Raw genomic sequence first — 16,542 nt, forward strand, 5'->3', positions numbered from 1 at the left:
GCTAGTGGTGGGGTTAATTAACTTAAAGACTTTATGAATGTATTTAGTAATAGTAACAAAGTAGTTATATTCAAAGGTTTTAGGTTATCCTGTAGATAATGATAGTAATATAGACATTCTATGAGGAGTGAAACTGATTCCTAATCCCTGAGGATTGTGTTGTTAAATTGCTAAATAATAGAAATATAAAGTGCCACACACAAATTTAGTGGATATGCAGCAATTTTTCTCAGCATCTAAAACTAATATGATTTAAAATAGAGAAGGACTACAGGGATCATTAACTGAAATCATTGGCTGAAATCAGGAGACTGATGGTAGAAATAATGTTCTTCTTAAAAAAATAAGAAAGTAAATTCCATTTCCTGTTTGCCAGAGAGAATGGCTTTTTTCTTGTTATCAGATGCTACCTGGGTGTATAGTTTATCATATTTATCTATTAAATGAACTATATTTCTATTTATTTGCAGGGTGATGGAAATGTTCATTGCTATTAGTTAAACACGGAAAATTATGCTATAGATCTTTGAACATGATTAATGAATGCACGTAGAGTCTGTATCTTCAGCCTACCATGTACTTACAATTCCAGTCCAGGCAATCTGTGGTCAAGACAGTCCTTTTCCAAAAAATGCTTCTTAGAGGAAGTCTAAAACCTTCCTACAAACATTCACGTCCTATATTAATTTAGTCAGGGCCAATAGTTCTTTCAAATTTAATCCAGTTAAATGAAAACATCTAGCCTTAATAACCCACAGCAACAATGTTTCATTAATAATATTTAATATATTAGTATATATATTAAGTATTGAACACCAAAGAGTAGTATCTTGGTGCTATGTTCTATCCCTGGTTAAGACTGTCTTTTCCTATGTCTCCATCATGTATTTATCTTAACTAGAAGTATGATTTTTCCTTCCATATGAATTAAATAAATATCTTAAGTACAGATGCTTACCCACAATAAGAATTTTTAGTGGTTCAGATTGCCATAAAAAATAGTCAGTCCAACATTATGAAAATGTAAAGAATGATATGGGAGCTGGGCAAGATGACTGACTAGACACAGCCAGGTGGAACAGCTGCCACTGAAGACTGGGATGACTGGCACACTCCTAACAGATCTGTAGAGAAAGGGCACGGAGAGTGGACAGAGGGAAGACACAGAAGCTGGGTGGAAGAGGGAGGAAGCTGGAAATCCTGCACAGGGCTACTTCCCATCAGGACTCATTCATGGACCCCAGCTCCTGGGGAACAGGTGAGTTGAACTGGCAAGGAGCAACCTGCTTTAACCATGGGCCTCCGGAATCCCGGCAGGAGGAGACCTGTCAACCACCACAGCCACTTGATTGGCAGGGAGAGCTGCTTAGATAAATGGTAGGGGCAGCACTTCAGCAAGTGTGGAGCCCAGAGGATTTGGTGTAGGAGCATCTGTAGTGGAGCATGGCCAGGAATGCCAGTCCCCCAAGCTCCACTTGCTCCCATAGGAGACTTTAGCCCTAGGGGAACTGTTCCTCTGGGGGAACTTTAGCCCAGTTGTAAATTCTGCAGGGTGGTCTCCCTATCAGATGGAGCCAGTCTGATCTGAGCTTTCCTTGATCTGCTGGCCTTTCCTAGGGCACCCAGTGCTGCACTGCAAATGGATGCAGCCAGGCTGGGGCCCTGGGGACCCGCATCATAACTCCTGCACTGTTGGAGTGTGTCTGACCAGCAGAGCGGCCCTCTGGACATGCAACAGCCGACCTGTTGCTTCCCCCACTGCAGCATCCCCAGGCTCCACGGCCACTCCCCGTATTGCTTTGCCAATGCATGTATGTACAGGCAGATCTTGCCTTCCCTGTTCCACCGGTTTTGCATGTGAACCCTGCCATGGCACTGTTGCTGGCATGTGTGCACTCCACCTCCCCTCCCTCTGCCATACCGCCATTGCAGTCGGAGCCCTGGTAGGCATAGAGTCTTCCAGCCCCGCCCCTGCCAGCACCCCAACCCTGTGCCAACACTGCCACTGGAGTGAAACTAGGCACAAAGAAGAGTGGACCCTCTCCCACCCTGAGCAGCCACCTCCACCTGTGTGAACACGCACAGAGGGCACACACAGTTCTGCACCTGCCAGTGCCTCGCCCCTGTGCTAACACCACCACCAGTCCACCAGTGTGACCCCCACCTTCCTGAGTCATGCTACCTCTGCCACTGCTGTATATACCCTCAGCACCCGCCAGCATCCTGCCACGCTGCCACTGCTGCTGGCATGTGCAAACAAGGACAGATCTTGCTGCTACCACCCTATGAAACACTTTGGCTGGCACTACCCATTGGAGTGCTGTGACCAATGGTCCAGGAACTTAGCTCCCTACATTGCAGTGGGTTCCAAACCTTGAAGAACCAGAGAACAAAGTCAAGGTCCAATATCAGTCCCTCAGAGTTAGAGCATGTAGTCCAGGAGTTGTGAGTTGAGCCTTGGTCCCTTAAAATCATCCAGAGATGAGGCTAGTTGACTGAGCCAGCCTTATACCACAATAAAACCCTCAAGTGCTTCAAATAGGATGAAAGAAAAATAAACCATTCAAAGGACAGCAATTTCAAAGACTGAAGTAACATCAGCCCACAAAGATGAGAAAGAACCAGTACAAGAACGCTGACACATAAAAAGCCAGAGTGCCTTCTTTCCTCCAAATGACTGTACTAACCCTGAAGCAAGGGTTCTGAACTGGGCTGAGATGGCTGAAATGACAGAAATAGAATTCAGAATATGAATAGGAACATATGCAGCAGTAAGCTGAAACCCATATGCAGCAGTAAGCTGAAACCCAACCTAAGGAAGCTAAGAATCACAATGAAATGATACAAAATGATACAGGAGCTGACAAGCAAAATAGCCAGTATAGAAAAGAATGTAACTGATCTGATAGAGCTGAGAAAAAAAAATAAGAATTTCATAATGCAATCACATGTGTTAAAACAGACCAAGCCGAAGAAAGATCTCAGAGCTTGAAGACTGGCTTTCTGAAATAAGACAGTCAGACAAGGATGAGAAAAAATAATGAAAAGGAATGAACAAAACCCCTGAGAAATATGGGATTATGTAAAGAAACCAAATCTATGACTCACTGGTGTTGCTGAAAGAGATGAGGAGAATGGAAACAACTTGAAAAACATATTTCAGGATATCATCCATGAGAACTTCCCTACCCTAGCTAGAGAGGCCAACATTCAAATTTAGGAAATACAGAGAACCCTAGTACGATACTTCACAAGAAGGTCATCCCCCAGTTACATAATCATCAGATTCTCCAAGGTTGAAATGAAAGGAAAATGTTAAAGGCAGCTAGAGAGAAAGGTCAGGTCACCCAGAAAGGGAAGCCTATCAGCCTAACAGCAGACCTTTCGGTAGAAACCATACATTCCAGAAGAGACTGGGGGCCAATATTCAACATTCTTAAAGGAAAGAAATTCCAACCAAGAATTTCATATCCAATTAAACTAAGCTTTGTAAGCAAAGGAGAAATAATATCCTTTTCAGACAAGCAAATACTGAGAGAGTTAATTAATATTAGACCTGCCTTACAGGAGCTCCTAAAGGAAACACTAAATATGTAAAGGAAGGACCATTACCAGCCACTACAAAAACATGCTATATACACAGACCAGCGACACTTTAAAACCACCACACAAACAAGTCTGCATAAAAAACAGCTAACATCATGAAGACAGTATGAAATCCACATATATCAACACTAATCTTGAATGTAAACAGGCTAAATGTCTCAGTGAAAAGGAACAGAGTGGCAGGCTAAAGAACAAAGACTCAATGGTAAGCTGTCTTTAAGAGACTCATCTTACAAGCAGTAGCACACATAGGCTCAAAATAAAGAGATAAAGAAAAATCTACCAAGCAAATGGAAAACAGAAAAAAAACATGAGTTCCAATCCTAATTTTGGACAGAACAGAGTTTAAGCCAGCAAATATCAAAAAAAGACAAAGAAGGGCATTATATAAAGGTAAAAGGTTCAATTCAACAAGAAGACCTCACTATTCCAAATATATATGCATCCAACACAGGAGCAACCAGATTCATAAAGCAAGTTCTTAGAGACCTTTGAAAAGACTTAGATCCCCATGCAATAATTGTGGGAGACTTTAACACCCCACTGACAGTATTAGAGACATCATTGAGGCAGAAAATTAACAAAGATATTCAGGACCTGAACTCAGTACTGGATCAAATGGACCTGATAGACATCTACAGAACTCACCACCCAAAACAACAGAATATACATTCTTCTCATCACCACATGCCACATACTCTAACATTGACCACACAGTTGGACATAAAACAATCCTCAGCAAATGCAAAAGAACTGAATTCATACCAACCACTCTCTTGGACTACAGCAAAACAAAATTAGAAATCAAGGCTAAGAAAATTGCTCAAAACCATACAATTACATTGAAATTAAATAACCTGCTCCTGCAGAGCTTTTGGGTAAATAATGAAATTAAGGCAGCAGTCAACAAGTTCTTTGAAACTAATGAGAACGAAGATACAAATATGAGAATCTCTAGGACACAGCTAAGGCAGTATTAAGGGGAAATTTATTGCGCTAAACACCCATATCAAAAAGAAATATCTCAATTTAACAACCTAATATCACAACTAAAAGATAACGAATAGAAAACTAACCTCAAAGTTAGCAGAAGACAAGAAATAACCAAAATCAGAGCTGAACTGAAGGAGATTGAGATATGCAAGATCATTCAAAGATCAACAAATCCTGGAACTGGTTTTTTGAAAAATTAGTAAAATAGATAGACTGCTAGCTAGACTAATAAAAGAGAAAAGAGAAAACATTCAGATAAACACAATTAGAAAAAACAAGGGGATATTACCACTGACCCCACAGAATACAAGTAACCATCAGAGAATATTATAAACACTTCTATGCACAAAAACTAGAACATTTAGAAGAAATGGTAAGTTCCTGGACACACACACCTTCCCAAGAATGAACACAGAAGAAATTGCATTCCTGAACAGACCAAAAATGAGCACCAAAATTGAATCAGTAATAAATAGCCTACCAACCAAAAAAAAAGCCCAGGACCAGATAGATTCATAGTCAAATTCTACTAGATGTACAAAAAAAACAAAAAACAAACAAAAAAAAAAAAACTGGTACCATTCCTACGAAACTATTCCAAAAAATTGAAGAGGAGAGACTCCTTTCTAACTCATTAAATGAGGCCAGCATCATCCTAATACTAAAACCTGGCAGAGGTACAACAAGAAAGGAAAACTGTATGCCAACATCCTTGATGAACATTGATGCAAAAATTCTCAACAAAATGCTGGCAAACTGAATCCAGCAGCCCATTGGAAAGCTTATCCACTATGATCAAGCAGACTTTATCTCTGCCATGCAAGGTTATTTCAACATATGCAAACCAATATGTCATTCATTGCATAAACAGAACTAAAGACAAAAACCACATGATTATCTCAATAGATGCAGAAAAGGCTTTTAATAAAATTCAACACCTCTTCATGTTAAAAACTCTCAATAAACCTGGCATTGAAGAAACATACCTCAAAATAATAAGAATCATCTATGACAAATGCACAGCTAACATTATACTGGATGGACAAAAGCTGGAAGCCTTACCCTTGAACACCAGCATAAGACAAGGATGCCTCTCTTACCACTTCTATTCGACATAGTATTGGAAGTCCTGGCCAGAGCAATCAGGCAAGAGAAAGAAATAAAGCACACCCAAATAGGAAGAGAGGGAGTCAAACTATCCTTGTTTGCAGACAATATGTTTCTATACCTAGAAAACCCCATAGTCTTGTACCCAAAGCTCCTTAAGCTGATACATAACTTCAGCAAAGTCATTGATCATCTTTTGCTGATGCTAAGTAATTATATCTGTAAGATCCTCAGATCCTCTGACATCAGTTGGATATCCAACAATTCAATTCAGTTCTGACGACAGCTTACCAGAGTTAGCATCAATCTCCACAGTTTTTAAGACTGAGTCCCACAAGACTTCCCACACCTCAGATGCCAGCCAAAAATGAGATGCCCAGACCACGACGCACACTTCCGCTTGGGCAAACTACAAGCTAAGGGGTTCCCATGACCCATCATCTCAGATTCAATATTTTACTAGAACGGTTTACAGAACTCAGGAAAACACTTTACTTACTTTTACCAGTTTATTGTAAAGGATACAACTCATGAACAGCCTAATGAAAGACACATAAGGCAAATAATTGGGGATTTTAAAAAATAATGATGTGGTATAATAAAATATATATATATTTGGTTTTTGTCCCTAGTTCCTGGCATAGAGCTCCTAAACTTGAAATTTTCTGAGTGATAGGGGTGTCATTTGTTAGTCATAACAAGCCCCTTCTGACCACACCAGAGTTTATGCTAATAAGATGACACAGGCCGGGATCTCTAAATAGCTTTCAGCATTGGGGTCTGGTCACCACAAAGACCCACAAATGATTAGAGAATGGGAACTTTCAGCCCTACTTTCCCCTACCCCCTTTGCCAGGGAGGGGAGAGAGGGACTGGAAACTGGGTTATAAAAACTCTTGAACAAGATTTGAAGAGCTTCTGTGGGTGAACACATTGATTTCCTGGGAAGGTGGTATGGAAGGATAGAGCATAAAAGTTCCACACTCCCCATTTCTTTTTATGTCTCCTTTCTGCTCCTTATGCTGTTCCCTTTTAGAGTGAAACTCCTAAGTTGCTTCTGTTAGCTAGGAGACTTCCTCTCCTTTCATTCTCTCCTGGACCTACTCTACACAGACATTTTTGTCCCTACCTCTATCCTATTTCACTTTTTCTTTCTCAATCTTGTTGTTGTATTGTAAATAATGGGTTCACGCCATTGTCCTGCCACACTGACAGATGATAGAAAATTCAAATAGGGTCTAAACATAAGAATTTTTAACATGATATTTATAATAAAAACATTGGTCACAAAGGGTTTTATTATATTTAAACTTTTCAAGGGCTATCATTTCTTATTTTAAAATTCTTTGTAAATTATTGCCTTGAATCAACTAGTTAGCTTTTATAATAAAAGATTAAAATATATTAAAACCAATAGATAAGATTTTTAATAGGCGTGATACAAGAAAGAAAATGGACCTTGTTTGCAAATATTTTCCTAGGTAATCCTTAGCAAGTCAATTAACTTCTCTGGGCTTTATTGCTTCTTTTATCTATAAAATATGTTTTACTAGATAAGCTGGAGTTTCTCTTATAAATTCTAAGTATATTACCTTTTTTGATGATGACTTAAGTTTTTAAATATAAAGATATCACCAAAGCCATTTCTTAGGTTTCATAACCTTGTAACCAATGACCTAAAATTGTAGCCTTAGTAGTGGAACGAGCAGTGATGGCTACGATAAAGAAGAGGTCAACCTAGAAGACAAACTTTCCTTAAAGAAAAAAATTTTTTTTTTAAGTTCAGCGGTACTTGTGTAAGTTTGTTACATAGGTAACGTTGTGTCATTAGGGGTTTCTTGTTCAGATTATTTCATCACCCAGGTATTGAGCCTAGTTCCCATTAGTTATTTTTCCTGATCCTCTCCCTTCTCCCACCCTCAAGTAGGCCCCGGTGTCTGTTGTTCCACTCTGTGTGTTCATATGTTCTCATCATTTAGCTCTCACTTATAAGTGAGAACATGTGGTATTTTGTTTTCTGTTCCTGTGTGAGTATGCTAAAGATAATGATTTCTAGCTCCATCCATGTCCCTATAAAGGACATGATCTCATTCTTTGTTATGGCTGCATAGTATTCCATGGTGTATGTACAGCACCACATTTTCTTTATCCAGTCTATCACTGATGGGCATTTAGGTTGATTTCATGTCATTTCTATTGTGAATAGTGCTGCAATGAACATATGCATGCATTTGTCTTTATAACAGAATGATTGATATTCCTTTGGGTATATACCCAGTAATGGGATTGCTGCATCGAATGGTATTTCTGTCTCTAGGTCTTTGAGGAATCACCACACTGTCTTCCACAATGGTTGAACTGATTTAAACTCCCATCAATAGTGTATAAGCATTTCTTTTTCTCCACAACCTCATCAGCATCTGTTATTTTTTGACTTTTTCAAAATAGCCATTCTGTCTGGTGTGAGATGGCATCTCATTGTGGTTTTGAATTGCATTTCTCTAATGATCAGTAATGTTGAGATTTTTTTCATATGCTTGTTGGCTGCATGTATGTCCTCTTTTGAAAAGTTTTTCATATCCCTTGTGCACTTTTTAATGAGGTTGTTTGTTTTTTCTTGTAAATTTGTTTAAGTTCCTATACATGTTGGATATTTGACCTTTGTTGGATGCATAGTTTGCAGAAATGTTCTCCCATTCTGTAGGTTGTGTTTACACTGTTGATAGTTTCTTTTTCTGTGCAGAGAAGCTCTTTGGTTTAATTAGATCCCATTTGTCAATTTTTTTTTTGCAACTGCTTTTGATGTCTTCATTATGAAATCGTTGCCTGTGCCTGTACTAAATCATATTGCCTAGGTTGTCTTCTATGGTTTTTATAGTTTTGGGTTTTACATTTAAGTTTTTAATCCATAGACACATAGACCAATGGAATAAAATAGAGAACCCAGAAATAAGAACTGCACACCTACAACTATTTGATCTTCGAAAAACCTGACAAAAACGAGCAATGGGGAAAGAATTCCCTATTCAATAAATGGTGCTGGGATAACTGGCTAGCCATATGCAGAACACTAAAACTGGACCCCCCCTTCTTTACACCATATAGAATTTTTCTTTGACTATAGAATATAGGACTTTTTGCCAGTGAGGGTTCATTTCTAATTTGAAAAATGCGAGTACTTACTGGGGGACATGCAGGACTTTTCTTTTGGTATTCCATCTTTCATCAGTCAGCTTAAGTGTCATTTAAAAGCATCCCTGAATATGTAAAAAGTCATGACTATTTCCCAGTGAAAATAGCATTTAGAAGTATCTAGGAAAGGAGAATTATTTATTCTTAGTTGAGAATGGTAATGAAATCACAATTTGAATTTTAAAGAATCTCCATTGTGGCCCCTATATTTTGAGATGTGACAAATAGTTTGAAAAAGAGTTACTTTGCTACTGTGCATCATAAAAATATTTTAATATTGTACCAAAAAACTTTAGCTGAAACCTAATGTCGTATTTTCTCTTGAAATGTAAAAGATAAAGATCCCCAGACTATGAAAAGCATCTAATTTTATAACAGAATAAAAAGACTTTTGTGGATTAGAGATATCTTTTTTTCTGTTTATTTTTCATAATAATAAAAGTAATATATGTGCATTATAATATTTTGGAAGACATTTAAACTTGGAACGATATCTTAGAATTTTAAGGATTATTATAAGCAGTTTTCTTTTACTAAAGTAATAGTCTTTCAATGCTAAAATAGGAATAACAACTCAATATGTCACAAAAATGGAAAAGATAATAAATCTCTACCTAGGTCCTTCAAGAAAAATGTTTCAATAGTGTATAACTTTAAATTTATTAGATTAAAAAATCAACTATGTCTAGAGAATGTTTAGGAATCTTCTCATCATTTAAAAATAAGGCTAAGAAAAATATACATTAAAAAATGAAATAAACAATGCCTATCTCAATGTAAAATTATTTTATTTAACACCATACATCTGGTAATAAATACCTAAAGATATATGACACATTATATGCAACTTATGCTTTACCTATTGTTTTATAACTATTTTATTTAGGGCCCCAAAGGAGATCCAGGATTTTCCCCAGGTCAAGCTGTTCCTGGAGAAAAGGTAATTATTTGACCATGAAATGAAATTATGGTAATATATTTCAAGCATTTTAAAATGTAGATTTTACTGTATCAGACAGAAAAAAAATGAGAATTAATTATTGGATTTTAATGAATGAAGAACTATTTGAAGAATTAAGTAAATTTTATCACCCATTTCACTTATTGATTTAAGTCTTAACATTACTTTTATTAAATGTCTACTATGGCCTGCCACTGTACTATCTGCCAATGGGGGGTGGATGAGGTAAAAAATTAGAGCAGGATGTGGTCCTAATTGCAAAGATTTTTCTGTTAATACATATGCACACAATAATATATAAATTGTAATGCCAATTTTCATATTTTTAGAATAGTTCCACATACTTTATGATGTTTAAGTACCAGGATAACTCTCTGTGAGAGAAGCACTCACCATTATCTTGTTTTCCCATTGAGAAAACAGAAATCATAGATTTTAACGGACTTATCACATGGATAGTAAATGGCAGAGTTGATGATATATCCAAATTTTTAGACTTCTCATCCAGTATATTAAACATATACATATTTAAATAAAAACTAGTTTTAAAGCAAAGATAACTACAAAAACTTTATCGGGAGAAGAATACTGTTTTCTAGTGAGGATAAATACAAATGGAGTCTTAGGAGGACATCTGGGAAGTTTGGTTTAGACAGGCACTTTATAAATGTAATATAATTATGGGATGTGTTTGTTTATGTAGTATACATTCACAAACTTTAAAAATCCCTGAACAATTTTGGTGGTTCCAAAATTGATCTGATCTTATTGGCTTACAGAAACTATCATAAAGTTTGAAAACTGTCTTTTTATTGGCTTACAGAAAAAATTTTAAACTTTAAAAAATCACATAATTACTCTACAGATACTATATGAAATAGTAAATCCTCAAAAAATTACTTTATTTTGTTTTTAAAATTTTTACTGGTATACAATAGTCACACATATTTTGGGAGTACATATTCAACATTTTTTAAATCTAAAATTTTAGTAATTTTATTATTGTGGTGGAACTGAGTTCACTGAGTCTAAATAACTTGGAATAGAAGATTACTAGTATAAACATAGTACTTTCATTACTGTCTTAATTATTGCAAGGACAAAATTCTGCAGTTTGAGAAATACAAGTGCCATATTTAAAAATATCTAAATATAATACATTTGATTTCTTAACTTAAAATTTAGAAATTAGAGGCCCATTCACTTTTGGTGACTATTTTAAGTAAAACCCCTAGATTAAATATTCATATTTATATCAAATTCTTGGTTTTATCTTTCCCTGTGGCTTCTCTGAGCAAAATATAGGGTGATTCAATATGGGAGTTCAGACTTGGAAGCATGTTAGTCTTTTTTTACTTTTTGAGTTACTTATATACTAACTGTGGTTAAAACTGTAACAGAAACATAGTAAGATATAAAATTTAGTAGTATGTTGCCATAGAGCTTTAGTAAAATCCAACTTTTAAAATTAATAGAGGTATTCCTAAAATGGTAAAATTTAAAAATGATCTTTAGAAATTGTACTTACATTAAATTGGATTCAAATATGCTGAGGAAACAGGAAACTGGTTATACACATAAATCTGAATACAAATAAAATACAAACATTAACTTGGTGGAAGTAGAAGGGGATTGGCAAACAATTTTATTTTAACCATTTAGCCATTTTTAACAATAAATATATAGTCAATGGTGAAAGAGAAAAAGAAATGCAGGATTCAGTACTTCACCATGTAACATCCACTAAGTAACATCTGTAATAGACCATACACAAGGATTTAAGCCATTTTGGGGCTTAGAAAGAGCATGCATAGATAGTTTTTAAATGGTGTAAGTTTTTCCTTTCCCATAAGACGGGTGAGATGACATCGAAATCATCATCACCACCATCATCATTATCAACCTTATTTTCCAGATGGAGGAATTTGAAGAGAAATTAAATGATTCCTTCATGACTAAAGCTAGTGTAAGAGGACCAGCCTCTAGTCTCCTCTTTCCTCGTGCAGTTTTCTCTTCCTTCTATCAGAGTAATAAATGTAAAAAAGGTAGCGCTAATGGGTAACGCCTAGTCTATTCGAGCCAAGCACATGATGGACTTTCCAATCAATTTTCTGTCATTACTCCGGGGTGAGGGACGTTCTCTGGAACTGGCACGCAGGGTGGAAGGCACCAGCTCAGCTCCGGAAGCGGAAGTGCCTCCTGTGAGTCTCGTGAACCTAGCTGGTCCCACCACCGCCCGTGAGATTCTCTCTGGGAGTCCTACCAGGCTGCAGGTCCTCACAGAAACAGAGTAGGGGTGACACCTCAACAGCTGCTTCACAATGCACTTGTTGATTTTTTAGGGAAACTACTTTTAATTTTCTTTTCTTTTTTTTTTTTTTTTTTTTCTGAGACAGAGACAGAGTTGCACTCTTGTTGCCCAGGCTGGAGTGCAGTGGCGAGATCTTGGCTCACTGCAACCTCCGTCTCCCGGGTTCAAGTGATTCTCCTGCCTCAGCCTCCTGAGTAGCTGGGATTACAGGTGCCCGTCACCATGTCCAGCTAGTTTTTTTGTATTTTTAGTAGAGACGGATTTCACCATGTTGGCCAGACTGGTTTTGAACTCCTGGCCTCAAGTAATCCACCTGTCTCGGCCTCCCAAAGTGCTAGGATTACAGGCATGAGCCACCACGCCTAGCCCTACTTTCAATTTGTAAAACACGGTAGACCTTGGACTGAGGCAAAGTTTGATAGCAAGAGCCTTATTACAGAAAAGAACATCAGAGAAAACGGAGCAAGGATAGGAGGTGGGGAAATACAGTCCAGTTATTAAGCCCCGGAAGAGATAAGGAAGGGCGGGAAGCCTCAGAAACGGGCTCAAAGATTGTGAAGATTGGAAATGATTGTAATAAGAACTGATGTCTAAGATTAAAGGGAGCTTTAATTTTCAAGAGAATTCTAATTTTCAATTCTCTTTCATGACATTAAACTTCTGTGTTTTGTTTATAGGGTGATCAAGGCCTTTCTGGATTAATGGGCCCCCCTGGTATGCAAGGTGATAAGGTAAGATGGAATTTTACTTATTTTCTTTTCTTTTCTTTTTTTTCTTTTGTCTTTTTCTTCAGGGATCCTTGTTCTGAAACATAATTGGATGATATATGGATCTTGGAGGTCTTCATTGACTATGATCTTGTTTTGAAGTTGAGCCTAAAACTAATGTTTTAAAATTCCTTTTCTCAGCAAAAGAAAATTAGGATGCCATCATCATCCCGGAAAGTGGTGCCCACAAAAGGCAGAATCTTAAGAAAATAAAAGAAGACCCTTCAATTAATAATGGGCACAGAATTCACATGCAAGAGAAAGTCAGTCACTGATAGAATATTGAAGCTTTCCTTTTTTAAACTATATTAGGGAAACAACCTACTTCTGAGACCTTGAAGTCACTTTATGACTTTTATATGCCCAAAGTGAGGTTTACCTGCTTATAGGTAATACATACGGATGTGTTAAGGGGTTCTCATTTTACTGGGAAATAATAATATCTGTCGTGAGGCGTGAAGGGTAGGATGGAAGTGAGGATTGGGGATGGCTAGTGAAAAACAGTAGTCATGTCTATATGACTAAGCTTTTTGTGAGGTAGAAAGGTGTACTGACACAGCTGCAATAATTGTTTTATAAAATATATCTTGTAGTTTCCTGGATTAAAGACGTATAACTTCTTTTCTATCTGGTCAGTTTGTTTTTTCCCAAACACTAAGTTATTGATTTTCTACAAGGAATGAGGAAAACAAAAAATTTCTTCTTAAGGTGTTAAGAGTACCAAAATATTGTAGGGCAGTATTTGACTTGATATGGATGTCTAAATACATGTAATAATGAGCTGCGTTGTTGTCTTAGTGTTCCATATCCCTTTCTTCTTGGGGGACTTATGTTGCAAGTGGTATTCAGGCTCTGGTTGCTTGGTTCAAATCCCAACTGCCCTTTTGTAGGTTTTGTAGGTTTTGTACAACTTTGGACAGATTGCTTAACTTCCAAGCTTCAGTTGTCTCATGTGTAAATTGTAAGGATAATACTATCTACTTCATAGGGAGTTTAGGGGAAGATAGAATGAGACAATCCTTGCAACAATGTGCCACATAAATAGTCAGCCCTTAATAAATGTAAACCATCAGCTATTTATATAGTTTTGGAAATAATCCTGACCTCTTTTGCTTTCCTTCACAGCCCCTATTATAGGGCTGAATTGTGCAATGATAAAAAAGTACTCATGAGAGTATTTTGTCTTCAATGACCACACCATTATTTTAATGTTCTTCAGACTAGTCTTCATCCTAGACCTTAGTTAGAATTTGGTAACTCCCTTGAGATTGTTGGCTGCCCCTCAAGGAGACATGAAACTGCGGAGTTATCATTTCTGACAGAATTGATCTTGATACACAGGCATGAGTCTGTTTATTTAATGCTACTGAGTATACATATGACTACTCATATCTCTTAGGAGATTGTACTGACATATATCATCAAACAAGACCTCATAATATGGATATGCTCTCAATTACTTTAGTTGATATTAAATACACAGTTATTGCATCCTATGCAGTGACACTGTATATGACAGAAGAATAGTCATTACTTTTTGTAGTTAAATGATGTCTGTGGTTCCTGAAATTAGCACTCCAGAAAGGGACACACTAAGTAAATGTTGAGTAGTTTTTGTGTATAAGAGTATATAACATGCAGTCTCTGGGAATACATATTATTCATAGACCAAAGAAAAAAATACTTTGATTTTAACCGTTAGAGCAGATTATTGTTTTAACTTTGAAGTTGTACTTGTTTAAAGCAGAATTACTAACTTTCAGAGATCTGTGTACATGTTATGTGGCCCATCAGTATTTTAAAATATTAAGAATATATTCTTTTTGGTCTGTGTAATATTATTTTGCATTCTTCTTTTCTAGTAAAGTCATAAAACAGCATTATTTTAAACATACTGGGCCATTAATTGAGTATGTTTCACAGATTTCTTGTTTCTCTTATATGATTTTTTAAAACCTTTTGATCTGGCTTTTATTATTAGCTGATGAAAGTAGACCCTATAGAAGTCAGGTATCTTGGTGTATTATCAATTAGGAGCTATTGCACGATCTTCTCAAGCTAAAATTTAGTTGAAAGTATTTAGAAAGTGACTTACTTTCTGATAAAAGAAGAATCCCTGGTTCACTGTGATTTGACAGTAATTCAGAATAGTGTTGAAATATTTGAGATTATTTTGTAATATTTCTTGAAATATTTTCCTCCTTTTCAGAGTGTTTCTATTAATGGAAACTATGTACAGATTTTTGAAAAACAAGTATAACTAGGAAAAGGATACAATGGCTCAATTTAAGCCTAGACTAATTCTCCACCTAGTGGGCTTGGGACAAGTTTGTATCATACTTCTTGTGATATGTCTTACTTTAATATGAGTATACAATAGAAATACATTCAAAATGAACTTGATATACTTTTCCTATGGTTTGTATGGAAAAGGGAAAGGACACGACTCATTATTACGTAGAATGTTCAGGTAAATCGTGAGCTATTTTTTTATTGAATTTGGTTCAATTTGAACTAATGTGGTTCATTTTTGGACCACTTAAGGCACTCACAGAATTGCTTGCTGCAAACAGGATCCATGCTAAGAGAACCTAGAATAGTGGCTCCTATTAGCTGTAACCTAGGGACTCCTATTCCTTCATCCTTGCAGTTCTCCCCGAAAGTGCTGGATGAATTCTTAAGATCAATACAAAGATTTAAGTTATTCATTTTCTAAGTGAGAAAACAAAGATAAGCCCAGAGTGGTTAAAATAATTCTTCAGGGTCACTTTGAGAGTGATGGCAGGATACTGAAATTGCTGTGCTTTTAACTATTCAGTTCATATTATGAGAGATGAAAGGGTACTTAGGTTTTGGTTAATACGAAGTAATTATATCTTTTTATCTGTTAAACTATTTTATGAATTACTATTGTAACTTTACTACTAACATTTAAAGTAGCTATTTTATTGTGTACAGTGTTCTAATCTGTCTGCTGAGCAGTTTCTTTTAATCTTTAAGACAACTCATTGAAGCCAGGAACAGTGGCACACACCTATAGTTCTAGCTATTTAGGCGGCAAAGGCAGGAGGATTGCTTGAGCCCAGGAATTCCAGGTTGTGATGTAGCATGATCCTGCCTGTGAATAGCCACTGCACTCCAGCCTGGGCAACATAGTGAGATCTTATCACCTAAACAAACAACGACAGCAACAAAACAACCCGTTGAGACAGATACTATGTTTGGTATGTCATAAATAAGTTAATTGAGGTGTATGAGGGTTAAATCACACTTTCAAGGCCATGCAACTATTATTCGGAAGATTTATAACTCAAATTCAGGCCTGTTTGACACATATGACTGTGCTCTTAATAATTTGGATACTGCTTCTTTATTAATTAATTTATTATTTAGCACCCATAATGCAACTATTTGTTCCCTTAATGGTGTCCCATAAATTCTGTAGGCTTACTTTTTTGGGGGGGTGGGGAGGTCTGTCTCTATTATTTCGAATGACTTTTAAGTTCAGAAATTCTTTCTTCTGCTTGGTCTAATCTACTGTTGAGGCTCTTGATTGTATTTTTTTATTTCATTCATGGAATTCTTTAGCTGTCAAATTTCTGTTT

The 16,542-nt window shown here is 36.5% G+C and overlaps 1 protein-coding gene across 1 annotated transcript in view; it reads left to right on the top strand.

The window, feature by feature from the left end:
• Nucleotides 1-16,542, top strand: part of COL24A1 (collagen type XXIV alpha 1 chain) — a 391,289-nt gene that overhangs the window by 43,067 nt on the left and 331,680 nt on the right. Inside the window, exons 6-7 of the mRNA XM_023207327.3 lie at nt 9,785-9,838; nt 12,848-12,901. Of these exons, the coding sequence (XP_023063095.2) occupies nt 9,785-9,838; nt 12,848-12,901 (108 nt within the window). The remainder of the gene's footprint in view (nt 1-9,784; nt 9,839-12,847; nt 12,902-16,542) is intronic.

This window comes from Piliocolobus tephrosceles, chromosome 1, assembly GCF_002776525.5.
Source record: "Piliocolobus tephrosceles isolate RC106 chromosome 1, ASM277652v3, whole genome shotgun sequence".
In the NCBI taxonomy this organism is placed as follows: domain Eukaryota; kingdom Metazoa; phylum Chordata; class Mammalia; order Primates; family Cercopithecidae; genus Piliocolobus; species Piliocolobus tephrosceles.